Consider the following 26,089-nt stretch of genomic DNA (forward strand, 5'->3'; position numbering starts at 1 on the left):
GAATTAAGTCTGGTGCTGCTGAGGGCATTAGATTAGGAAATGAGACACTTAAAGTAGTAAAGGAGTTTTGCTATTTGGGGAGCAAAATAACTGACGATGGTCGAAGTAGAGAGGATATAAAATGTAGACTGGCAATGGGAAGGAAAGAGTTTCTGAAGAAGAAAATTTGTTAACATCGAATATAGATTTAAGTGTCAGGAAGTCATTTCTGAAAGTATTTGTGTGGAGTGTAGCTATGTATGGAAGTGAAACATGGGCGATAAATAGTTTGGACAAGAAGAGAATAGAAGCTTTCGAAATGTGGTGCTACAGAAGAATGCTGAAGATTAGATGGGTAGATCACATAACTAATGAGGAAGTATTGAATAGGATTGGGGCACAACTTGACCAGAAGAAGGGATCGATTGGTAGGATATGTTCTGAGCATCAAGGGATCACCAATTTTGTATTGGAGGGCAGTGTGGAGGGTAAAAATCGTAGAGGGAGATCAAGAGATGAATACACTAAGCGGATTCAGAAGGATGTAGGTTGCATTAGGTACTGGTAGATGAAGAAGCTTGCACAGGATAGAGTAGCTGGAGAGCTGCATCTCAGGACTGAAGACCACAACAACAACAACAATAAATGAACGTAAAGTGTTATTTCAAGGACAAATCATTGAAATAATTATTACTGAAACTCTTAAAACATTTTTAGGGAAAGATCGCGGTAGATATATAAAACGAAAAAGAATACTGAGTCCTTTAAATCTATCAGCACCAACTGACAGATTTCTCTTCTAATAACAAATAGTCGGTGGTGTTCGTACTGTTGTAGGCGAGATTTCCAAGTTATGTGTTTGGAAGTGAAAATGTGCTGGACAAACATTCGTTTCAGTACTTTAAACAGCCCCATCACATTTAAACCGATTCTCTCTCTGTTCCACAAAGAACCGTTTACGATATATAATCAAAAAAATTTACAATTGCACAGTAACGATTACAATGGATTCTTCCGAGTTTTTATAAAAACGATACCTCCATGTCAGATTACTATTTAGATTACATAGCATTACAAAATCCTAGCAGTACCATCTAGCGGACTTCTTCAGTATATGCGGTATTAGGGAGCCTCTGCAGACTCCATTTTTTTATGTGTAGTGTGGACTGAAGAGATCATCCTTGATGACTTATTCTTCTAGGATGGGATGTAAGGATAAAAGGAAAACACTTTATTTATTACAAATTCAGTTAGGTTTGGGCACGCAATGGGTCATTTAGCCTGCTGTCTTTGGTGATGTCTGTCTCCTGTGGAGGGTGAAATGTGTCAAGGCTGTTATGTGTGACTGCTCCCTCGTGTTAGACTGCCTATGGGGGATGAAACGTCATTGACTTCGGTACTCTATACTTGTGCCGTATTGCAGGGTTTACCGTTCCTACCGATTCTAATTGTCGAACTTCGTCCATAATTGCATCGATCTTGTCAAAAACTCGTAGAGCCTTGCCATGGACCTTCTCTTGCATAGTGGTCTCGTGGAGTGCCGTGCGGATGTCGACGTTTCTTGTCCACCATGGAGCTCCTATGATCCATCGATAGCAAATGTTTTGCAGCGCTTGGAGTTTGTTGTAGTTGGAGACGCACGTTGTTCCCCATGAGGTGGAGCCATACAACATTGTGGGTTCCACCGTTGCCTTATACAGTTGGAGTTTAGTCTTAGGGTTGAGATCCTTACTCTTCAGGAACGGAATCAATGACCTGGCCATCTTCTGGGCTGCTGCCTTCTTGTCGTCAATATGCTGCGTAAAGAATAATTTTTGTCAAGGTAGACTCCGAGATGCTTCACTCCCGCCGACCATGGGATAAATTGGTCAGCTATTTGGAGTCTGTCGCTCAGAACTGGTTTCCTCCGTGTGAATAGAACGGCTGCCGTCTTCGTCGGGTTGATGGTTATCTTATTTTGCAGCGCCCAGCGTTCCATTACAGCAAGTCGCCGTTGCATCCTAGTGACTAGCTCTTCCAAGTGTCGTCCAGTTGTTAGAAAGGCCGTATCGTCCGCATAAAAAGTCGCCGTAACAAAGGGGACTGTTGGGATGTCATTTATACACTCCTGGAAATTGAAATAAGAACACCGTGAATTCATTGTCCCAGGAAGGGGAAACTTTATTGACACAGTCCTGGGGTCAGATACATCACATGATCACACTGACAGAACCACAGGCACATAGACACAGGCAACAGACCATGCACAATGTCGGCACTAGTACAGTGTATATCCACCTTTCGCAGCAATGCAGGCTGCTATTCTCCCATGGAGACGATCGTAGAGATGCTGGATGTAGTCCTGTGGAACGGCTTGCCATGCCATTTCCACCTGGCGCCTCAGTTGGACCAGCGTACGTGCTGGACGTGCAGACCGCGTGAGACGACGCTTCATCCAGTCCCAAACATGCTCAGTGGAAGACAGATCCGGAGATCTTGCTGGCCAGGGTAGTTGACTTACACCTTCTAGAGCACTTTGGGTGGCACGGGATACATGCGGACGTGCATTGTCCTGTTGGAACAGCAAGTTCCTTGTCGGTCTAGGAATGGTAGAACGATGGGTTCGATGACGGTTTGGATGTACCGTGCACTATTCAGTGTACCGTCGACGATCACCAGAGGTGTACGGCCAGTGTAGGAGATCGCTCCCCACACCATGATGCCGGATGTTGGCCCTGTGTGCCTCGGTCGTATGCAGTCTTGATTGTGGCGCTCACCTGCACGGTGCCAAACACGCATACGACCATCATTGGCACCAAGGCAGAAGCGTCTGTCATCGCTGAAGACGACACGTCTTCATTCGTCCCTCCATTCACGCCTGTCGCGACACCACTGGAGGAGGGCTGCACGATGTTGGGGCGTGAGCGGAAGACGGCCTAACGGTGTGCGGGACCGTAGCCCAGCTTCATGGAGACGGTTGCGAATGGTCCTCGCCGATACCCCAGGAGCAACAGTGTCCCTAATTTGCTGGGAAGTGGCGGTGCGGTCCCCTACGGCACTGCGTAGGATCCTACGGTCTTGGCGTGCATCCGTGCGTCGCTGCGGTCCGGTCCCAGGTCGACGGGCACGTGCGCCTTCCGCCGACCACTGGCAACAACATCGATGTACTGTGGAGACCTCACGCCCCACGTGTTGAGCAATTCGGCGGTACGTCCAACCGGCCTCCCGCATGCCCACTATACGCCCTCGCTCAAAGTCCGTCAACTGCACATACGGTTCACGTCCACGCTGTCGCGGCATGCTACCAGTGTTAAAGACTGCGATGGAGCTCCGTATGCCAAGAAAAAATGGCTGACACTGACGGCGGCGGTGCACAAATGCTGCGCAGCTAGCGCCATTCGACGGCCAACACCGCGGTTCCTGGTGTGTCCGCTGTGCCGTGCGTGTGATCATTGCTTGTACAGCCCTCTCGCAGTGTCCGGAGCAAGTGTGGTGGGTCTGACACACCGGTGTCAATGTGTTCTTTTTTCTATTTCCAGGAGTGTATATAAGTTGAAAAGCAGAGGCGAAATGACAGAGCCCTGCGGAATTCCTGCGGAGATCAGTTTGATTTCGGAGTTTTTGCCGTCGACTCGGTCATACAGTTTCCTCTCCTGCAGAAAGCTACCTGTGAGTCTAATGTCACAATCCGCAACAGGGGTAGTGCGATGCATTTTGACGATAAGGTTGGGCCGCCACACCTTATCGTAAGCTTTTTCGATGTCAAGGAAGACACCAGTCGTGAAGTGCTGCTTGTTCTATCCGTCTTGTATCCGTTCGGTGATCCGTAGAAGTTGAAGTTCGGCAAATAACTTGTCCTTGAAACCGAATTGTTCGGGTCCGATAACATCATGCGCTGTAAGCGTGTCATGGAGCTTCTTCAACAGCACTCTCTCTAGAACCTTGCCAAGGGTCGGCAAGAGGTTAATTGGCCGGTAACTGTTGGATTCTGCTGGGTCTTTATCTGGCTTGGGTATTGGAACTATTCGAGCCGTCTTCCATGCCGTAGGAAAATATCCCTGCAGGAGACAGCTGTTGAGAATTCGGGTAACTGGGCAACTGTTTCAAATCGGTGTTGCTTATGGAGTCGTTGCCCAGCGCATTATTCCGAGTCTTCAGGATAATTTTACGGATCTCTGCTGGTGTGGTGAGTTGTGGGCGGCTCTGCACAGGCGCAGTACGAAAAGCAATCCATTCTGCTGTAACGACGGCTTCCTGTTCTTGCAGGCGGACGTCGTTCACGGGGGCCGCTGGTGTAGACATCTGTTCTTGGTAAGTCGTAGCATATAGCTCCACCTGGGCGAGTTCGTCATAGAGGAGGCCATCTGGTCCTCTGATGGCTCGTTTAGGTGGCCGCTGGTGTCGTATGTTCTTGACTACATGCCATTCGTTCTTGGTTCGAAGTAAGAACTCATCCATCTTATCTTCCCAGACCTGCTGACGCCACTCGGCTACTCTCCTGTGCAGTACTCGTGTTAAGACGTGTGTTTCTCGTCGATCGATCGGGTTTCTATAGAGGAGCCAACGTCGCCTGCTCCTGTTTCTCTGTGTCTTCAGTTCTTGGAGTAGAGGCGGGAACTCGTCGAAAGCTACTACAGGGTAGACTGTGTGAGTAGTTGCCCTCAGTTTGGCTACCTTTATCTTCTGCGTCAAAGTTTGTATCGCGATGTCGATGGCTTCTGGTGTTGAAACGTCCTGCGTCGGGCAGATATTGTTGTCAAGATATCTCCGAAATTGACCCCAGTTTAGAGTTTGTGAGGTTGGGGGCGGAAGATTAGGCGTTGCGTTTTCCACTATGCTGATAACAGGTCGGTGGTCAGACGAAAGATTGTCGACGGTGCGGAGCTGGAGGTTCGTCTCAATATTTTTGATGATAGCAATATCTAGGATGTCTGCTTCTTGCCGATCGACGTAAGCAATCCGCGTGGGCTCTCGTGGGCCATGGACTGTGATGCCCAATTCTTCTTCCATAGCAATCAAAGTTCGTCCACGAGGGTTCGTACGCCGGGAATTCCACGCGACGTGCTTGCTGTAAAGGTCACCTCCTAGCAAGATTTTGTCAAAATTGGTGAAGATACTCCTTAGGTCGTCTGGCACCAGGTTTTTACCGGGCTGTTGTACCCCGCAATGAAAGTGATGTTGCCTGCCTCCGACCGAACCGTTACTGCTGTTGCCTCCATATGTTGGAGGTGTGGTAGATTTTCATGATGGTGCCGCAGTTCCCTTTTAACCAGAACTGCGGTCCCTCCACCTCATTGGCCTTGTCTGTCCGTTCTATAGACGTACATGTTACGAAATCTGAGCTCAGTTGTTGGACGAAGGTGCGTCTCCGATACAAGTGCGATGTCGATTTTGTAACGTTGTAAAAATTCGGCGAATACTGTTTTCTTGTGTTTCATTCCATTGGCGTTCCATATACAGATTTTCAGGTTTCCCGTGGTCCCAGGGCGATCCATCTTAAGGTGTTCCAAAGCCTTCAGTACACTTTCGATTAAAGAAAGTATTCCTACTAGTTGTTGCTGCACGGCGGTGAGACGTTTCGCGACATCAGAGAGCGCTGGAGCTATAGATTACATCAAATGAGCTGTTGAGACGTAGGTTTCCAGTTCCGGTCGGCGTGGTGATGCTGCGTGGGCGTATGAATAATGCTGGCGGTGCTGTCGGGGTGGGCGTGCTTCAGGAGGAGGCTGTGCTACTGGCTGCCGTGTCGCCGCCGGCTGTTCTTGCGGCGTTTGCTGGCGGTGCGGCGGAGGGTGTGTCGTCAGGCTGGAGTTCCGTATTATACGAGTCGTCCGCTGAGAGGGCTGCGGGGAAGACCGTTGTCTGTATTTCCTGAGAAGGTCCTGGTACTTCTGGCAGCCACGCCACGTGGCAGGATGGTCCTTTTCACAGTTAGCACATTTCGGCGGAGCGCCTCGGGGATGAGTACATGCTGAAGATCGGTGTTGCTCTCCACATCGAACGCAGCGAGCAGGCAAGCTGCCATAATTAGCCGTACGTTCAAACCGCTGGCAGTGGCGACATTGAACAGGTCCTTCTTGTCTGTTGTTGGTTTCAATAACGACTTTAGTATATATAAGGTATTTGATGTCGTAAATCTTGTAGTTTTCCTTTTAGGCTGGGAACGTGACACGGTTAGCATCTTGAGGTCGTACTTCCTTCGTGTGGTCGTCTCGATTTTTAAACTGGTTGACGCTGATGACAGGGAAACCCTTCTCTATCAGAGCGGTTTTCAGTTCTTCCTCCGTAACTTGTCCTCCGCCGCCTGATGTGTAAAAAAGTGGATGTCATTCGACACAAAGAAATTGACGGCCCGCCGTTGATCTTCATAGGAGTCAAAGTGATATTTGATCCTGTCTCGTTGGTAGATGGCCTTAAGACTGCCGTCAATGTTCGCTTTCAGCGCCTTGTTGAGTTCCGTGTGGTTCTTGGTATGGTAAATGTAACGGGCGGGACTTTTCGTAGTAAGTTCCGGCCAGAGCCATCTGTCCCCTCTTTATCTGCTTCGAGATTGACATCACTCGTCTGGTGCATACGTTCTGGAGCATCCGTATTATCTTCCGTCGCAATAGACGCATAACGGTTGGAAGTTTTCAGTTCTTCTGGACGTTGTCGCTTCCGAGAGTTGTTCTGCTTAGGAGAAGCGTTGAGTCGTTTCCTTTGGCGAACTAGTGTAAAATCGCCCTCTCCGTCGGTGGGCTGCATGGTCCAACTTCTTCAGAGGAGACCCACTCCATTTCGTCGTCTTCTGGAGGAGAAAAGTGTTCCACGTCGTCTACTTGTTCTTCAGGCGGTGAAGTATGAACTGTACTAGTGCGGTTGTCGTATACTTCCTGACTTTGCAGAATCACGTGTTGTATTTCACGTCTTAGTTCCCGTTGTTGCCGATCGTTCTGTGTTAGCTGACGTCGCTCGTCAGAGGGGTTCGATGTACGTTGTCCTCCGCTCTGCATTCACCCCAGGACCCGGGAGTAGACAACATTCCAATTAGAACTACTGACGGCCTTGGGAGAGCCAGTCCTGACAAAACTCTACCATCTGGTGAGCAAAATGTAGCAGACAGGCGAAATACCCTCAGGTTTCAAGAAGAATATAATAACTCCAATCCCACAGAAAGCAGGTGTTGACAGGTGTGAAAATTACCGAACTATCAGTTTAATAAGTCACAGCTGCATAATACTAACACGAATTCTTTACAGACGAATGGAAAAACTAGTAGAAGCTGACCTCGGAGAAGATCAGTATGGTTTCCACAGAAGTGTTGGAACACGTGAGGCAATACTGACCCTACGACTTATCTTAGAAAATAGATTAAGGAAAGGCAAACCTATGTTTCTAGCATTTGTATACTTAGAGAAACGTTTTGACAATGTTGATTGGAATCCTCTCTTTCAAACTCTCAAGGTAAAATACAGGGAGCGAAAGGCTATTTACAATTAGTACAGAAACCAGATGGCACTTATAAGAGTCGAGGGGCATGAAAGGGAAGCAGTCGTTGGGAAGGGAGTGAGACAGGGTTGTAGCCTCTCCCCAATGTTATTCAATCTGTATATTGAGCAAGCAGTAAAGCAAACAAAATAAAAATTTGGGTAGGTATTAAAATCTATGGTGAAGAAATAAAAACTTTGAGGTTCGCCGATGACATCGTCATTCTGTCAGAGACAGCAAAGGACTTGGAAGAGCAGTTGAACGGAATGGATAGTGTCTTTAAAGGAGGATATAAGATGAACATCAACAAAAGCAAAACGATGATAATGGAATGTAGTCGAATTAAGTCGGGTGATGCTGAGGAAATTAGATTAGGAAATGAGACACTTAAAGTAGTAAAGGAGTATTGCTATTTGGGGAGCAAAATAACTGATGATGATCGAAGTAGAGAAGATATAACATGCAGACTGGCAATGGCAAGGAAAGCGTTTCTGAAGAAGGGAAATTTGTTAACATCGAGTATAGATTTAAGTGTCAGGAAATCGTTTCTCAAAGTATTTGTATGGAGTGTAGCCATGTATGGAAGTGAAACATGGACGATAAATAGTTTGGATAGGAAGAGAATAGAAGCTTTCGCAATGTGGTGCTACAGAAGAATGCTGAAGATTAGATGGGTTGATCACATAAGTAACGAGGAGGTATTGAATAGGATTGAGCAGAAGAGGAGTTTGTGGCACACTACACAGATTCAGAAGGATGTAGGTTGCAGTAGGTATTGGGAGATGAAGAAACTTGCACAGGATAGGGTAGCACGGAGAGCTACATCAAACCTGTCTCAGGACTGAAGACTATAACAACAGCAGCTTTTGGTCTCGGAAGCCCTTGAAATGCAACCGCTTTTGACCAAGCCATCATGTAGGGAGTATGTTGGTTGTGGTCAGCAACAGTGGCTCAGAGTGACGTTCTCCGATGAATCCTGCTCCACAATGGCTACTGATGCTGGTCACCAGTTAGCGTGGAGAGAGAGGGATACGCGCTACACATCACAGAACGTTCACCAACGACATCGGTATGGCCGAGGCTTTATGGTATGGGCTGGCATTATGGATGACTGCGGAACACCGCTGCATACCTTTGCGGTACTTACCGTTACGTCACAGTGGTGTTGCAGGGAGATTATTCTCCATCTAATCCGTCTGTTTAAGGGAACGCTCGACCCAGACATTTTGTTTAATGGACGAAAATGCCCGCTCACACATGAGCGCTGAAGTGTTGGAAATACTGAGAGGCGAAGGTCAATGTGTGGAATGGCGTGTGTACTTCCCGGACCTAAACCGTCGAAGGTGTACCTCTCCCTGGACCGTGGAAGAACTGAAAATGGCATCGAGAGAAATGTGGAACAATATATCCCAAGGACTCCTCAACATATTGGTAGCCAATACGAGTAACAGATGCACAATACAGGGTGTTACAAAAAGGTACGGCCAAACATTCAGGAAACATTCCTCACATACAAAGAAAGAAAATATGTTAGGCGGACATGTGTCTGGAAACGCTCACTTTCCATGTTAGAGCTCATTTTATTACTTCTCTTCAAATCACATAAATCATGGAATGGAAACACATAGCAACAGAATGTACCATCGCGATTTCAAACACTTTGTTACAGGAAATTTTCAAAATGTCCTCCGTTAGCGAGGATACATGCATCCACCCTCCTTCGCATGGAATCCCTGATGCGCTGATGCAGCCCTGGTGTGTGGCGTATTGTATCACAGCCGTCCACAATACCTGCATGAAGAGTCTCTACATTTGGTAACGGGGTTGCATAGGCAATAGCTTTCAAATGCCCCCATAAATGAAAGTCAGGAGGGTTGAGGTCGGGAGAGCGTGGAGGGCATCGAATTGGTCCGCCTCTACCAATCCATGGGTCAGCGAATGAGTTGTTGAGAAGCGTACGAATACTTTGACTGAAATGTGCAGGAGCTCCATCGTGCGTGAACCACATGTTCTGTCGTACTTGTAAAGGCACATGTTCTAGCAGCACAGGTAGAGTATCCCGTATGAAATCATGATAACGTGCTCCATTGAGCGTAGGTGGAAGAACATGTGGCCCAATCAAGACATCATCAACAATGCCTGCCCAAACGTTCACAGAAAATATGTGTTGATGACGTAATTGCACAATTGCATGCGGATTCTCGTCAGCCCACACATGTTGATTGTGAAAATTTACAATTTGATCACGTTGGAATGAAGCCTCATCTGTAAAGAAAACATTTGCACTGAAATGAGGATTGACACATTGTTGGGTGAACCATTCGCAGAAGTATATCCGTGGTGGCCAATCAGCTGCTGATAGTGCCTGCACATGCTGTACATGGTATGAAAACAACTGATTCTCCCGTAGCACTCTCCATACAGTGACGTGGTCAACGTTACCTTGTAGAGCAGCAACGTCTCTGACGCTGACATTAGGGTTATCGTCAACTGCACGAAGAATTGCCTCATCCATTGCAGGTGTCCTAGTCATTCTAGGTCTTCCCCAGTCGCGAGTCATTGGCTGGAATGTTCCGTGCTCCCTAAGACGCCGATCAATTGCTTCGAACGTCTTCCTGTCGGGACACTTTCGTTTTGGAAATCTGTCTCGATACAAACGTACCGCGCCATGGCTATTTCCCCGTGCTAATCCCTACATCAAATGGGCATCTGCCAACTCCGCATTTGTAAACATTGCACTGACTGCAAAACCACGATCGTGATGAACACTAACCTGTTGATGCTACGTACTGATGTGCTTGATGCTAGTACTGTAGAGCAATGAGTCGCATGTCAACTGGAGATGGGCAAAACTGTTCTTTTCAAAGATCGGAGCAGAACTGTTCACTCCCTGAAATGAACTAGCTCTTTTTCATGACTCACCACTCATTCACAATAGAAAATAAATGGAAGGCACATTGCCCTTTAAACTTGGTTTATTCCAGTACTATACCTGTATTTTGATCTTATTTGATCTTATTTTGAAGTAACACAGATAATGAGTAAGAATTTTGTATTGTTTATTGAAATTTCCACGATATGACAAAGTTTTTGATTATTGATTTATTTTGCGCTATCGTGGTTTTTTGGGTGATCGGGAAATGTTGTAACTTGAGATTTACATTAACAATATATTTGGCTATAACGTATTAAAATTTCATTAACCTCATACAAATACATCACAAGCCATATATTTTTAAAGTGCACGTTTCCTTCCGAAGACGCCAAAAATCACAATATCTGTACCAGAATAAGAAAAAAATATAAATATGACTGTAAGACTAAAGTGCTGTATGTAGCCTTACGCAGAATAAAACAAGGAAAATATTGGTGTATCACATTTTGCGATACGTTTTTTGGTTGACTCGTAATTAAAGAGTAAATTCGAGTGTCCATAATAAAAATCCTATAGGAAGAGGAGTCGTCAGGAACATAATCTGATCAGTTTAAACAAATAAAAATAAATTAAAAACAAATGATGTATACATAACATAATAATGTAATATACATAGCAGTATTACTACGAAGAACAATATGCAGTAGAGACAAACTCTGATGCACAGGCGCTGAGTCAAGCAGATCGAGCCGCGAGCTGTATTTCTGCGTGAGCTAAGACTGCAGAGACCAGAGTGACACCTGAGCTGCTTTGCTCAACGCTCTGGCTAGAGTCGAGAACGGTGGGGTGAGCGCTGAGCGGGCGAGTTCCGAGGGTGGGGGGAGCGGTGAACGGCCACCAGTCACCCGCTCCAAGACAAATCGTCCGTTCTCTTGCGAGCAGGGTGTTGCAAGTAGTTCTCCGCTAGGAGGCTCTCTGTCCTGTTGCTCGCATCAACTGCCCAGAGGGCAGGACGTGCGACTGAAACGATCGCCGACGGAGTGCGATGCTAAGTAAGCTACGCCAGACACTGCACGTGGCAGAGGAAGCACAGAGACGGCATGGCATATGTGAAACACAAAATCTAATGGGGCACTGCACAATGCAGGCAGAGGCAGAGGCCGGCGCTGGCTGTGTTGTGTGGCATGTAGTGTGCTCTGACCAGCAGAGGCCCCGCTGATATGCTCCGTCTCTCTCTCTCTCTCTCTCTCTCTCTCTCTCTCTCTCTGTGCTGTGGGAAACGTTTGGAGCTACCGTTCTTTTTTTCTGAATCACTGATTGTTCACTCCTTTGGAAGATTCAACTCTATGAATCAGTTCAGGAGCGGATTCCCCGTCTCTAATGTCAACACAAGCACCAAAGTCAACATTACCTTCCTTCAATTGGGCCAACTGGCGGTGAATCGAGGAAGTACAGTACATACTGACGAAACTAAAATGAGCTCTAACATGGAAATTAAACGTTTCCGGGCACATGTCCACATAACGTACCTTTTTGTAACACCCTGTACAGTGTGTCTACACGAATGGAGTTACCTGACCATTGTTAAAGCGCTAGGGCTAACTCGACTTCACTGTTTTTGGCAGGAACACCTCACAGTTATTGAACGTGACTGGACAGGCATAAAACGTAGTATGTAGGGTCAGGACTGTAATAATATAAGAAGGAAACGATCAAAGGTATCTGACACCACACATGACTCAACAAAACATAGATTTTTTGCAAATATCAGGGAAAACAATCGTTTTGGGAAAAACGTATCTGAATATCCAACAATCAGAGTTGTGGCAGCTCTGAGTGTATGCAAGACACACCTGTGTTCAGTTTCCTAAACTACTTGTTCGCAAGACTGTTGGAGACTGCCGCAGCTCAGCGCACGATACCGATGAGTGCGGACAACGGAACGCGCGCGTCCGAGCCAGCCGGCTGGATCGCGCCGGGGCCGGGCGCTGGCCTGCCTGCGCCGCCTGCCGGCCGTCCCTGCGGCAGCTCCCAACAGGGCGGATACAACGGTGACGACCCCTGCCACGGCAACGGATTGTGAAAGGCAACATCATGAGGACAGGACCCCAGGTCTTTGAGGGCTCTGTCAAACTCTTCACACAGTATGCTATCTTCCATTTCACCTTCATCTACATTCTCTTCCATTTCTATAATATTGACCTCAAGTACATCGACCTTGTATAGACCCTCTATATACTCTTTCCACCTTTCTGCTTTCCCTTCTTTGATTAGAGCAAGGTTTGCATCTGAGCTGTCTTATTTAATAGCCTCGAGCTGGTTCTGTCAGAGGGACGTGCACAGGTAGCGGTTGCTAGGTCTGTAACGATATGTCTAGGAGTGAGAAGGCTAATCACTTTCGCCACTAGGGCCACACATCGATCCTCTTGCGGTGCGGTAGTCCGTCTACGTCCATCAGCATGCCTTCATACACCATTTCCAGCACTTTTTAGTCGCACAGTGATACGTTTGGATACAGCCACTACTGTGACCACAGTAGTGGCACTTTGGCCGACTTCAAGCCGTCCAGCTACTCATCCACGATCGAAAGGACTCAAATGACCTCTTCCAGAAATGTTGCCGTACCACACGGAATGACGCACAAACCCCTTCCATAACCTTCCTCAAATGATGTACTGTACGGAGTGTCGAAGGCATGTAGATTGTTACTGCACAGTCTTCGCTGCAGTTAAAATGGCCCGGCCTCCCCCTGAAGCAATTATCGGCCTCTGCGTAGTGGCTGTTCTTCCTTATCAAGTGTTACTAGTTCCTCAGCAGTTGTCAGTCAGTTTAATATAGGAAAAAAAAAACTTAATGTCTGATAGGAGAGCAGCAATCACTGATTTTACAATGTTACTTGTAATCCGTCTTGATTGCAAAATTTTTGTTCATTAGGAACCATCTTCAGATCTGCAAAATACTAACACGAATTCTTTACAGACGAATGGAAAAACTGGTAGAAGCGGACCTTGCGGAAGATCAGTTTGGATTCCGCAGAAATGTTGGAACACGTGAGGCAATACTAACCTTACGACTTATCTTAGAAGAAAGATTAAGGAAAGTCAAACCTACGTTTCTAGCATTTGTAGAGAAAGGTTTTCACAATGTTGATTCGAATACTCTCTTTCAAATTCTGAAGGGAGCAGGGGTAAAATACATGGAGCGAAAGGCTATTTACAATTTGTACAGAAACAGGATGGCAGTTATAAGAGTTGAGGGACATGAAAGGGAAGCAGTGGTTGGGAAGGGAGTGAGACAGTGTTGTAGCCTCTCCCCGATGCTATTCAATCTGTATATTCTGCAAGCAGTAAAGGAAATAAAATAAAAGTTCGGAGTAGGTATTAAAATCCATGGAGAAGAAATAAAAACTTTAAGGTTCGCCGATGACATTGTAGTTCTGTCAGAGACAGCAAAGGACTTGGAAGAGCAGTTGAACGGAATGGACAGTGTCTTGAAAGGAGGATACAAGATGAACACCAACAAAAGCAAAACGAGGATAATGGAATGTAGTCCAATTAAGTCGGGTGATGCCGAGGGAAGTAGATTAGAAAATGAGGCACTTAAATTAGTAAACTAGTTTTGCTATTTGGGGAGCATACTAACTGATGAAGGTCGATGTAGAGAGGATATAAAATGTAGACTGGCAATGGCAAGGAAAGTGTTTCCGAAGAAGTGAAATTTGTTAACATCGAGTATAGATTTAAGTGTCAGGAAGTCTTTTCTGAAAGTATTTGTATGGAGTGTAGGCATGTATGGAAGTGAAACATGGACGAGAAATAGTTTGGACAAGAAGAGAATAGAAGCTTTCGAAATGTGGTGCTACAGAAGAATGCTGAAGATTAGATTGGTAGATCACATAACTAATGAGGAGGTATTGAATAGGATTGGGGAGAAGAGAAGTTTGTGGCACAACTTGACCACAAGAAGGGATCGGTTGGTAGGACATATTCTGAGGCATCAAGGGATCACCAATTTGGTATTAGAGGGCAGCGTGGAGGGTAAAAATCGTAGAGGGAGACCAAGAGATGAATACACTAAGAAGATTCAGAAGGATGTAGGTTGCAGTAGGTACTGGGAGATGAAGAAGCTTGCACAGAAAAGAGTAGCATGTCTCAGGACTGAAGACCACAACAACAACAAAAATAATACTATTACCCATAGGTGGTGTCTGGTACATTTGTTACATTACACATGCACATACTGTACTCAGTAGATTTTTATGATTAACTTTTATCTCCAAAAAAACTTAATTAAAATATGTAGGTTAAAATCTGTGTTAAAACACACAGTAAAATTATAATTATTATACGATCTAAAAACGTAGGGCGATTTCTATATCTATGGCGGTGGTGCAGACTTGTTTTCCTCCACGGTCTGCTTGTGTGGTTCCCGCCATTTCGTTGTTGTGCCGCAGTCCACTCAGTTGTCTGATGTCCACCGCCGTCGGCAAGAGGCCGTGCAGAATGGTCCCGTCAACGACGCCAGGCGCTGCACGCATCTTCCAGCTTCTCTATCACGCACCATGTTTCATCCCTCGGCCTGGACCCCCACACGCAATAGTTGTCATCTTAGTAAGTCGTGGTAAATAATAAAAGAGGCGTTGTGATTGAAGGGTGAGAGATGGTGCGTGGTAGAGAAGCTGGAAGACGCGTGCAGCGTGTGGCATCCTTCACGAGGCCCTCCTTCGCGGATCTCTTGCCCACGGCGATGGACTTCAGACAACTGAGCGGATCGCGGCACAACACCGAAATGTCGGGAACCACGGAAGAAGACCATGGAGGAAAACAAGTCTACACTAGTGCCATAGATATAGGATTCGACCTATGTTTTTAGTATGTATAAAAATTATAATTTTACTGTGTTTTGCCGACAATGTGGACACGCGGTTCTAGGCGCTGCAGTCCGGGATTCGCGGTACTGGTACGGTCGCAGGTTCGAATCCTGCCTCGGGCATGGATGTGTGTGATGTCCTTAGGTTAGTTAGGTTTAAGTAGTTCTAAGTTCTAAGGGGACTGATGACCTCAGAAGTTAAGTACCATAGTGCTCAGAGCCTTTTGAACCATTTTTACTGTCTTTTTTAATTTTGATATGTATAGATTTTAATTTTGAAGTCTACAGATTTTATTTTTGGAGATAAAAGTTAATCACAAAAATCTACTGAATACAGTATGTGCATCTGTGATGTAACAAATGCACTAGACGCCACCTGTCGGTAATTGTATTATAATTAATATAAATGACGTGCACTTTGCCAACCAATTTTATATGGCGCAGCATGTGAAAGTTGCTGGATTTGGACGTGTTACTCCTGTAACCGAAATATCAGGTACGTTCTGGTAGATTTGATGATGATTAGGTAGGACGAAAAGGATTCGCATTTGTGAAATAGTAAATTAGTACCATTATCGTTACAGATCTGAAGATTGTTCTAGATGAACCGAAACCGGTCATATGAATAAAAATTTTGCAATCTACAGCTACACCTACATGATTACTCTGCAAATCACATTTAAGTGCTTGGCAGAGCGTTAATCGAATCACAATCATACTATTTCCCTATCCTCAATACCATTCCACTCCGGAACAGCGTCCGGGAAAAACGAACACCTAAACCTTTCTGTTTGAGCTCTGATTTCTCATATTTTATTTTGATGATCATTGCTACCTATGTAGGTTGTGCTCAGCAAAATATTTTTGCATTCGGAAGAGAAAGTTGGTGACTGAAATTTCGTAAGTAGATCTCGCCGCGGCGAAAAACGTCTTTGCTTTAATGACTTCCATTCCAACTCGCGTATCATATCTGCGACACTCTCTCCCCTATTACGTGATAATACATAACGAGCTGCCCTTTCTTGCACCCTTTCGATGTCCTCCGTCAATCCCACCTGGTAAGGATCCCACACCGCGCAGCAATATTCTAACAGAGGACGAACGAGTGTAGTGTAAGCTGCGTCTTTAGTAGAGTTGTTGCGTCTTGTAAGTGTCCTCTAAATGAAACGCAACCTTTGGCTCTCCTTCCCCACAATATTATCTGTGTGGTCTTTCCAACTGAAGCTGTATGTAATTTTAACACCCAGGTACTTAGTTGAATTGACAGTCTTGAGAATTGTACTATTTATCGAGTAATCGAATTCCAACGGATTTCTTTTGGAACTCATGTGGATCACCTCACACTTTTTGTTATTTAGCGTCAACTGCCACTTGCCACACCACACAGCAATCTTTTCTAAAACACTTTGCAGCTGATACTGGTCTTCGGATGACCTTACTAGACGGTAAATTACAGTATCATCTGCGAACAACCTACGAGAACTGCTCAGATTGTCACCCAAGTCATTTATATAGATCAGGAAGAGCAGAGGTCCCTGGACGATTCCCTGGGGAACACCTGATATCACTTCAGTTTTATTCGATGATTTGCCGTCTATTACTACGAACCTGCAGCCTTCCTGACAGGAGATCACGAATCCAGTCGCACAACTGAGACGATACCCCATAGGCCCGCAGCTTGATTAGAAGTCGCTTGTGACGAACGTTGTCAAAAATTTTCCGGAAATCTAGAAATACAGAATCAACTTGAGATCTCCTGTCGATAGCGGCCATTACTTCGTGCGAGTAAAGAGCTAGCTGCGTTGCACCAGAACGATGTTTTCTGAAACCATGCTGATTGCGTGTCAATAGATCGTTCCCTTCGAGGTGATTCATAATGTTTGAATATAGTATATGCTCCAAAACCCTACTGCAAACCGATGTCAATGATATAGGTCTGTAGTTCGATGGATTACTCCTACTACCCTTCTTAAACACTGGTGCGACCTGCGCAATTTTCCAATCTGTAGGTACAGATCTACCGGTGAGCGAGCGGTTGTATATGATTGCTAAGTAGGCAGCTATTGTATCAGCGTAATCAGAAATGAACCTAATCGGTATACAATCTGGACCTGAAGACTTGCCCGTATCAAGCGGTTTGAGTTGCTTCGCACCCCCTAAGGTATCTACTTCTGAGAAACTCATGCTAGCTGCAGTTCGTGTTTCAAATTCTGGAATATTCTATTCGTCTTCCCTGGTGAAGGAATTTCGGAAAACTGCGCTCAATAACTCCGCTTTAGCGGCACAGTCGTTGGTAACAGTACCATCGGCACTGCGTAGCGAAGGTATTGACTGCGTCCTGCCGCTTGTGTACTTTACATGCGATTAACGTAACCGTGAAGTCACACCACACGGGAAACTACATGCACAGTGACTGGAGGTGCAGATCCCCACACTCGGCAATTCTGAGTGTTGACCTCACGCATCAGGGAAAAATGAGCTTCGTCTGTCCACAGGATGGCTCAGGGCCAGCCCTCGTCAACTGCCGTCCTTGTGAGAAGTGGAGCGCGAAGCTTACACGCCATTGTGCGTCCCGTGATGGAAATAGCTTCACATTTGAGGAAGTGGAGAAAATGGCCAATAGATTGCAATGCAGTAAAGCAGCTGGGGTGGATGAAATTAAGTCGGAACTCATCAAATACAGTGGAATGTCAGCTCTTAAATGGCTACACAGGATAACTGAAATGGCCTGGCAGTCGGGACAGGTTCCATCAGACTGGACAAAAGCAGTAATCACACCAATCTTTAAACATGGAAACAGAAAAGATTGTAACAACTACAGAGGTAACTCTTTAATCAGCGTTGTGGGTAAAATCTTCTCAGGTATTGTTGAAAGGAAAGTGTGAGTATTAGTTGAAGGCCAATTGGATGAAAATCAGTGTGGGTTTAGGCCTCTTAGAGATTGTCAAAACCAGGTCTTTAGCTTACGGCAAATAATGGAGAAGTGTTATGAGTGCAACAGGGAACTGTATCTATGCTTTATAGATCTAGAAAAGGCATATGACCGTGTTCCTAGGAGAAAGTTATTGTCAGTTCTACGAGATTATGGAATAGGAGGCAAACTTTTGCAAGCAATTAAAGGTCTTTACATGGATAGTGTAGGCAGCAGTTAGAGTTGACGGTAAATTGAGTTCATGGTTCAGAGTAGTTTCAGGGGTAAGACAAGGCTGCAACCTGTCTCCACTGTTGTTCATATTATTTATGGATCATATGTTGAAAACAATAGACTGGCGGGGTGAGATTAACATATGTGAACACAAAATAAGCAGTCTTGCATATGCAGATGACTTAGTTGTGATGGCAGATTCGATTGAAAGTTTGCCAAGTGATATTTCAGAGCTAGATCAGAAATGTAAGGACTATGGTATGAAGATTAGTATCTCCAAAACAAAAGTAATGTCAGTGGGAATCAAATATATACGGATTGAGTGCCAAATATGAGGAACAAACTTAGAACAGGTGGACGGTTTCAAGTACTTAGGATGCATATTCTCACAGGATGGCAACATAGTGAAAGAACTGGAAGCGAGGTGTAGCAAAGCTAATGCAGTGAGCGTTCAGCTACGATCTACTCTCTTCTGCAAGAAGGAAGTCAGTTATCTGTGCACCGTTCAATCTTTCGACCAACTTTGTTGTATGGGGGGGGCGAAAGCTGGGTGGATTCAGGTTACCTTATCAACAAGGTTGATGTTATGGAAATGAAAGTAGCTAGGATGATTGCAGGTACTAGTAGATGGGAACAATGGCAGGAGGGTGTGCACAATGAGGAAATCAAAGAAAAACTGGGAATCAACTCTATAGGTGTAGCAGTCAGGGCGAACAGGCTTAGATGGTGGGGTCATGTTACACGCATGGGAGAAGCAAGGTTACCCAAGAGACTCATGGGTTCAGCAGTAGAGGGTAGGAGGAGTCGGGGCAGACCAAGAAGAAGGGACCTGGCTTCGGTTAAGAGTGATTTTGAAGTAATAGGTTTAACATCAGAAGAGGCACCAATGTTAGCACTGAATAGGGGAACATGGAGGAATTTTATAAGGGGGCTATGCTCCTGACTGAACGCTGAAAGGCATAATCAGTCTTAAATGATGATGATGAAACGAAGTTCCTGTGTGTACGTCAGACGGACGAAGAGGACTCAGAGGGTTGTGGTGCGCAGGTGGCAGGGGCCCTTGCTGCAGGCGCAGCGACCGACGGAGGAGTGCGTGGCCACCCACTCCGGCGAGGTGGAGTGCATGTGGCCCGCCTCGTTCAGCCTCGCGTGCCAGCTCGAGTACGCCCTCTGGCCCTTCGACTCGCAGCTCTGCGAGTTCTCGCTCATCTCCATCAGCGACAACTCCAGCAAGCTGACGCTGCACGTCAACAATCAGGCGAGTGTCTGACTTCGATTTGACTCTTGCTTGTGGACCGTCATTTACTTTCAAAGAAAATTCTTAATTACAATGAAATGAACACCCTGAGCTGCTTACAGGCGTTGAAATACGTCAACGGGGACAGCTGAATATGTGTGCCCCGACCGGGACTCGAACCTGGGATCTACTGCTTACATGCAGACGCTCTATCCATCTGAGCCACCGAGGGCACAGAGGATAACGTAGTGCCCTCGCCCAATGTAGCGCGGGACAGTACGTTGAGAAAGTGGGTTTCGCGGGAGGCGTGCCAGAGACAAATCCCTGCTGTCGCGCTATCCTTTGTGTCCTCGGTGGCTCAGATGGATAGAGCGTCTGCGATGTAAGCAGGAGAGCCCGGGTTCGAGTCCCGTCGGGGCAGACATTTTCATCTGTCCCCTTTGACGTATGTCAACGCCTGTCAGCAGATGAGAGTGTTCATTTCATTGTAATTTCATTCTAACGATCTGCATGGTCACCGATGGTATCTGTTCTTTCGGACATGTCCGAAAGAAGAGATACCATCTTAGTATATAAATATTCTTAATAATTTATTTTATTTACTAGCAATTCATCAAGAACATTAACACATTTAATCGTTCTATGTAAGTATGGAAGTAGTTGCCAGGGAGTAACTGATGAAATCATAACCAAATTCCTTTTAACGAATATGAATTTTATTCACTTTGATAGTACAGCCTTTTCAGTAGTTGCAGGGCAAACAGTCTGGATGAATGACTGATCTGGCCTTGTAACACTAACCAAAACGGCCTTGCTGTGCTGGTACTGCGAACGGCTCAAAGCAAGGAGAAACTATCGCCGTAATTTTTTCCCGAGCACCTTTACAGGCGAAATACCCTCAGACTTCAAGAAAAATATAATAATTCCAATCCCAAATAAAGTAGGCGTTGACAGATGTGAAAATTACCGAACTATCAGTTTAATAAGTCACGGCTGGAAAATACTAACGCAAATTCTTTACAGACGAATGGAAAAACTGGTAGAAGCCGAACTCCGGGAAGATCAGTTTGGATTCCGTAGAAATATTGGATCACGTGAGGCAATACTGACCTTGCGACTTATCTTAGAGGAAAGATTAAGGAAACGCAAACCTACGTTTGTAGCATTTGTAGACTTAGAGAAAGCTTTTGACAATGTTGACTGGAATGCTCTGTTTCAAATTCTAAAGGTGGCAGGGGTTAAATACAGGGAGTGAAAAGTTCGGAGTAGGTATTAAAGTCCATGGAGAGCAAATAAAAATTTTGAGGTTCACCGATGACATTGTAATTCTGCCAGAGACAGCAAAGGACTTGGGAGAGCAGTTGAACGGAATGGAGAGTGTCTTGAAAGGAGGGTATAAGATGAACATCAACAAAACCAAAACGAGGGTAATGGAATGTAGTCGAATTAAGTCGAGTGATGCTGAGGGAATTAGACTGGGAAATGAGCCACTTAAAGTAGTAAATGAGTTTTTGCTATTTGGGAAGCAAAATAACTGATGATGGTCGAAGTAGAGAGGATATAAAATGTAGACTGGCAATGCCAAGGAAAGCGTTTCTGAAGAAGAGAAATTTGTTAACATCGAGTACCGATTTAAGTGTCAGGAAGTCGTATCTGAAAGTATTTGTATGGAGTGTAGCCATGTATGGAAGTGAAACATGGACGACAAATAGCTTGGACAAGAAAAAAATAGCAGCTTTCGAAATGTGGTGCTACAGATGAATGCTGAAGATTAGATGAGGAGGAGGAGGAGATTAGTGTTAAACGTCCCGTCGACAACGAGGTCATTAGAGACGGAGCGCAAGCTCGGGTGTTGGAAGAATGGGGAAGGAAATCGGCCGTGCCCTTAGAAAGCAACCATCCCGGCATTTGCCTGAAGCGATTTAGGGAAATCACGGAAACCTAAATCAGGATGGCCGGACACGGGATTGAACCGTCGTCCTCCCGAAGATTAGATGGGTAGATCACATAACTAATGAGGAGGTACTGAATAGGATTGGGGAGAAGAGGAGTTTGTGGCACAACTTGACTAGAAGAAAGGATCGGTTGGTAGGACATTTTCTGAGGCATCAAGGGATCACCAATTTAGTATTGGAGGGCATTGTGGAGGGTAAAAATGGTAGAGGAAGACCAAGGGATGAATATACTAAGCAGATTCAGAAGGATGTAGGTTGCAGTAAGTACTGGGAGATGAAGAAGCTTGCACAGGAAAGAGTAGCATGTAGAGCTGCATCAAACCAGTCTCAGGACCGAAGACCACAACAACAACAGCAGTGCCTAAAACATTTTTTAAAAGAAACAGATTTAAATTATAGTCAGAAAGCACCCTCTAAATATCCAAGTTACAATTTATTCAGAGGCAGTAAGAAACAAGTTTGACTGTATGAGCTTTCGGGCAGAGAACCTTGCCGCTCCCTTTTGACACGGCCGTAGTTACGTCTGCTCACAACAGCCTCTGAAAGACTACACTGGTGCAAATCTGCAAGACACCAGTTTACTTTAAACTAAGAGTTTTAACAATTTACTCAAGCACACAAACTATGCACCCCCCGTAGGAGGGATGGAAATGGTACAAAACACTAACAATTAAAATATTAACCTTGCTACCGAAGGTGCAACTTGTTTTTATCATCTAGGAAACGTCTTATGGTGAAAGGGTGGCAACTTTATATACTAAAATGATCATTTAAATAAAAGCCCATGAAATGGAATCTTATATAAAATTCTATAAGGTTGGCCAAACAATAGTTAAGATGCTCTACAGTACACAGATACCGCCTCTCGAGATCATAGGCAATAATAACAAAATTTCAAAAGATCAAAACATATTTCAGGTATTAGGCCGTTACACTCCAAGTAATAAATTCGTTAACACACCAAATCCGACAAACATGACAGAGGCAGCTACTAATAACGTAAGGTAGATTGATAGGGAGATTACCGAACAACCCGAACCGCAGGTTGCTCTAACCCGTCCCTACTCCACAAGGGAAAAACGGACCACCCAATTTATAAACAACCAACTTCCCGTGGGTGCACAAACGGAGAAGAATAGTGGGACGACCGCAAAGCAAGACGGCTGGTGACCTAACCAAGAAAACAAGCAGAATTTAACAAGAGTATATCGAACAACATATCACCAATCACTTTCCTAATAAACTGCGATTTCTCGAGAAGACTTGGCGCAGCACCCTCAAATCGCTCTCCCGAACCGTCCACTGCCAGCCGCTTCAACGGACGCAGGAAGGCGCACCGATCTCCCGCCCCACGGCGTTGCAGCTCGCACGAGCCAGACTGATTTCGTGGTTTGACGCCTGTTGCTCTTGTGTCGACCGCAAAGTCACTACCCCTCGCTATACGCCGCGGCCCACTGGACTCACGTGGCGACCTCAAATGAGCCGACGCTCAAGACGGACAAGTCATCTTGTGTCTCAGTGCGCGACCGACCAACCGATCGATCCAACCGCCAATGACCATTGCCTGAGCAAACTAGAGCAGACTGGCGGCCTAACGCGCAGACTCATGTAGGAGCTAAGCCCCGACCGGGCGATCACTCGCTGAGTTCTCTTACTGGCGGAGTGGAAAGACTCTCATTTTGCCGGCTTTAATGGTTGATCCGAACGACAGACATACTAGCACTCCGAACGACCGACAGGCACTAACTGCCTAACAAATGTGGACGAGAGACAGACTAGCAAGTTGGGGACGAGAGTCTGACCTCCTGCCGAGCTCATAGCGCCCCTTAAATGCACGTGAACAGGCAACCTTTGCCCTTACCCACCAGAGGGAGAGACCAAAGCTGCGATTGCCACAGCGGCGCCACCGCCAGAAACGGAGGGCGACTGCTTCGCACTAAACGCTGCGGCGTACCCTTCAAAACAGCAATTTTTACCACGGCTCAGCTTGCAGCGGTACACAGCTTCTCGTTGTAGTTATGTAGTGTGGTCATCAGAAAATTCAAAAGTGGCCGTGTGAGTAAAAAAAAAAGAAAAAAAGGGAGTCACTCAGAAGGGGAGGAAAAAACGAAACTAAACTTCACGGGTCAAGAGTACGTCATGAAATTTTTGTGATTCCAAAGTCCAATGAAAGAGTTACAAAGAACTTGGCTGTATGAACCCTTTCATCAGTACGACATTATACCCCCCTCTAGCCAGGATGCATACGGTCATCCGATTGTGAGGGTGTCATAAAGACATTGTTTCATCTCCTCCAGCAAGCTACACCACAGCTATTGTAACACGTCCATGATATCCTAAACTCTGGCGCTGGGACAGAACTTATGTCCGAGCTGGTCGCACACACGTTCTATTGGGGACAGATCTGGCGATCTTGTTGAGCAGACTTCAACGTCGAGCAGACTTTTCATTGACACGCATGAACATTGCGATGTTAAAAAATGGCACCTCGATACTGTCACATAAGAGGTAATACAGAAAGTTTACCGACATACCGCCTTGCCTAGGGAAGCCAGATGAAAGTTGATGTCGTCAAGCCCTGAATCAAAATTGCGCAACGGATAACTGGGGAGTGGAGCTTGAGAGCGCTACCTAGAGAACGTGACCTATCTGTACGATACTAGGCGAGGAGCTGGAGGTAACACACGCTGATGTGTGGGTCCCTGCATTCTATAGCTTTTATTTTAAATAAATTCCTTTAACTTGACTTCTTTGCGATTTTTAAGATATGTTAAAGATTGAGGATAGTTGATTACCTATTTATTTTAAACATTATCACTCGACTTTACAGCGATTGCAGCAATTGTTTCAGTTTACAGATATTACAATTTTACAACTTATAACTCGGGTATATTATATACTAATCTGCACGCACATTTCTACGACTAAGACCAAATTTCATTGGCCAAATGTATACCACCAAAGTCTCCCAATATTTTACATAAGACATTCACTATGTGAGGAGGATAACGGGCAAACTGGGGACCAGACACATTAACACAGAGCGTCAAATTTCCGGAATTAAACGAGCACATTCAGTTCCTTACACAATCCGAAGCTGGAAATAAAAGAATTAGTACAAATATTCAAATACCTCTCTTCCATGCGTGAACATTGAGACAGACGCACTGAGGGCACGTCTGCTCACTTACCCGTCTTCTGTAACACCCCAAGAATATGGCGGGCACCCCGAGGTCTTCCTGGGCCCCGGTTGAGGGGATGGTCGAACCACTTGGCCGTGACCAACCTCTCCACCCCAAATCTTGTGACACTGGAAAGTCTTTGACTTTTACCTGCCTGTGCTGTCTCTCTGATCCCCTAACCAGGAGTAAGGTTGGCACTACTATACTACAGAACTACTTCCCAACAAAGATTTGGTCACGCTTTACGGAAAGATGTGAGGAGGATTAGGAAAGTTCATGTGCAGATCCACATTCACGTACAAGAAATGCATAATACACGACACATATAAATACGTATTATGAAGCGTGACACATTTCTTTCCACCCGTCCACATGGGTTCTGTTGCACCCGCGGCCGCCCGCGTCGTGTAATAAAATTGGCTGCGGAGCCGCCTCTGTTTCTATTTCCCGGTGCCAGCGAGCAGCGAAACCTGCTGCTTATAGAGCTTATAGACTTATCTTAGAAAATAGATTAAGGAAAGGCAAATCTACATTTCTAGCATTCGTAGACTTAGAGAAAACTTTTGACAATGTTGACTGGAATATTCTCTTTCAAATTCTAAAGGTGGCAGGGGTAAAATACAGGGAGCGAAAGGCTATTTATAATTTGTACAGAAACCAGATGTTGGTAAGGGAGTGAGAGAGGCTTGTAGCCTATCCCCGATGTTATTAAATCTGTATATTGAGCAAGCAGTAAAGGAAACATGAGAAAAATTTCGAGTAGGTATTAAAGTTCACGGAGAAGTAGTGAAAACTTTGACGTTCGCCGAAGACATTGTAATTCTGTCAGAGACAGCAAAGGACTTTGAAGAGCAGTTGAACGGAATGGTCGGTGTCTTGAAAGTAGGATATAAGATGAAAATCAACAAAAGCAATACGAGGGTAATGGAGTGTATTCGAATTAAGTCGGGTGATGCTGAGGGAACTAGATTAGGAAATGAGACACTTAAAGTAGTGAAGGAGTTTTGCTATGTGGGTAGCAAAATAACTGATGATAGTCGAAGTAGAGAGGATATAAAATGTAGACTGGCAATAGCAAGAAAAGCGCTTCTGAAGAAGAGAAATTTGTTAACACCGAATATAGATTTAAGTGTCAGGAAGTCATTTCTGAAAGTATTTGTATGGAGTGTAGCCATGTATGAAAGTGATACATGGACGACAAATAGTTTGGACAAGAAGAGAATAGAAGCTTTCGCAATGTGGTGCTACAGAAAAATACTGAAAATTAGATGGGTAGATCACATATCTAATGAGGAGGTATTGAACAGAATTTGGGAGAAGAGGAGTTTGTGGCACAACTTGACAAGAAGAAGGGACCGGTTGGTAGGACACTTTCTGAGGCATCAAGGGATCACAAATTTA

The 26,089-nt window shown here is 45.3% G+C and overlaps 1 protein-coding gene across 1 annotated transcript in view; it reads left to right on the top strand.

The window, feature by feature from the left end:
* LOC126272467 (neuronal acetylcholine receptor subunit alpha-10-like) overlaps positions 1 to 26,089 on the top strand; it is a 172,503-nt gene that overhangs the window by 90,323 nt on the left and 56,091 nt on the right. Inside the window, exon 5 of the mRNA XM_049975345.1 lies at positions 19,362 to 19,572. Within this exon, the coding sequence (XP_049831302.1) occupies positions 19,362 to 19,572 (211 nt within the window). The remainder of the gene's footprint in view (positions 1 to 19,361; positions 19,573 to 26,089) is intronic.

This window comes from Schistocerca gregaria, chromosome 5 (assembly GCF_023897955.1).
Source record: "Schistocerca gregaria isolate iqSchGreg1 chromosome 5, iqSchGreg1.2, whole genome shotgun sequence".
In the NCBI taxonomy this organism is placed as follows: Eukaryota; Metazoa; Arthropoda; class Insecta; order Orthoptera; family Acrididae; genus Schistocerca; species Schistocerca gregaria.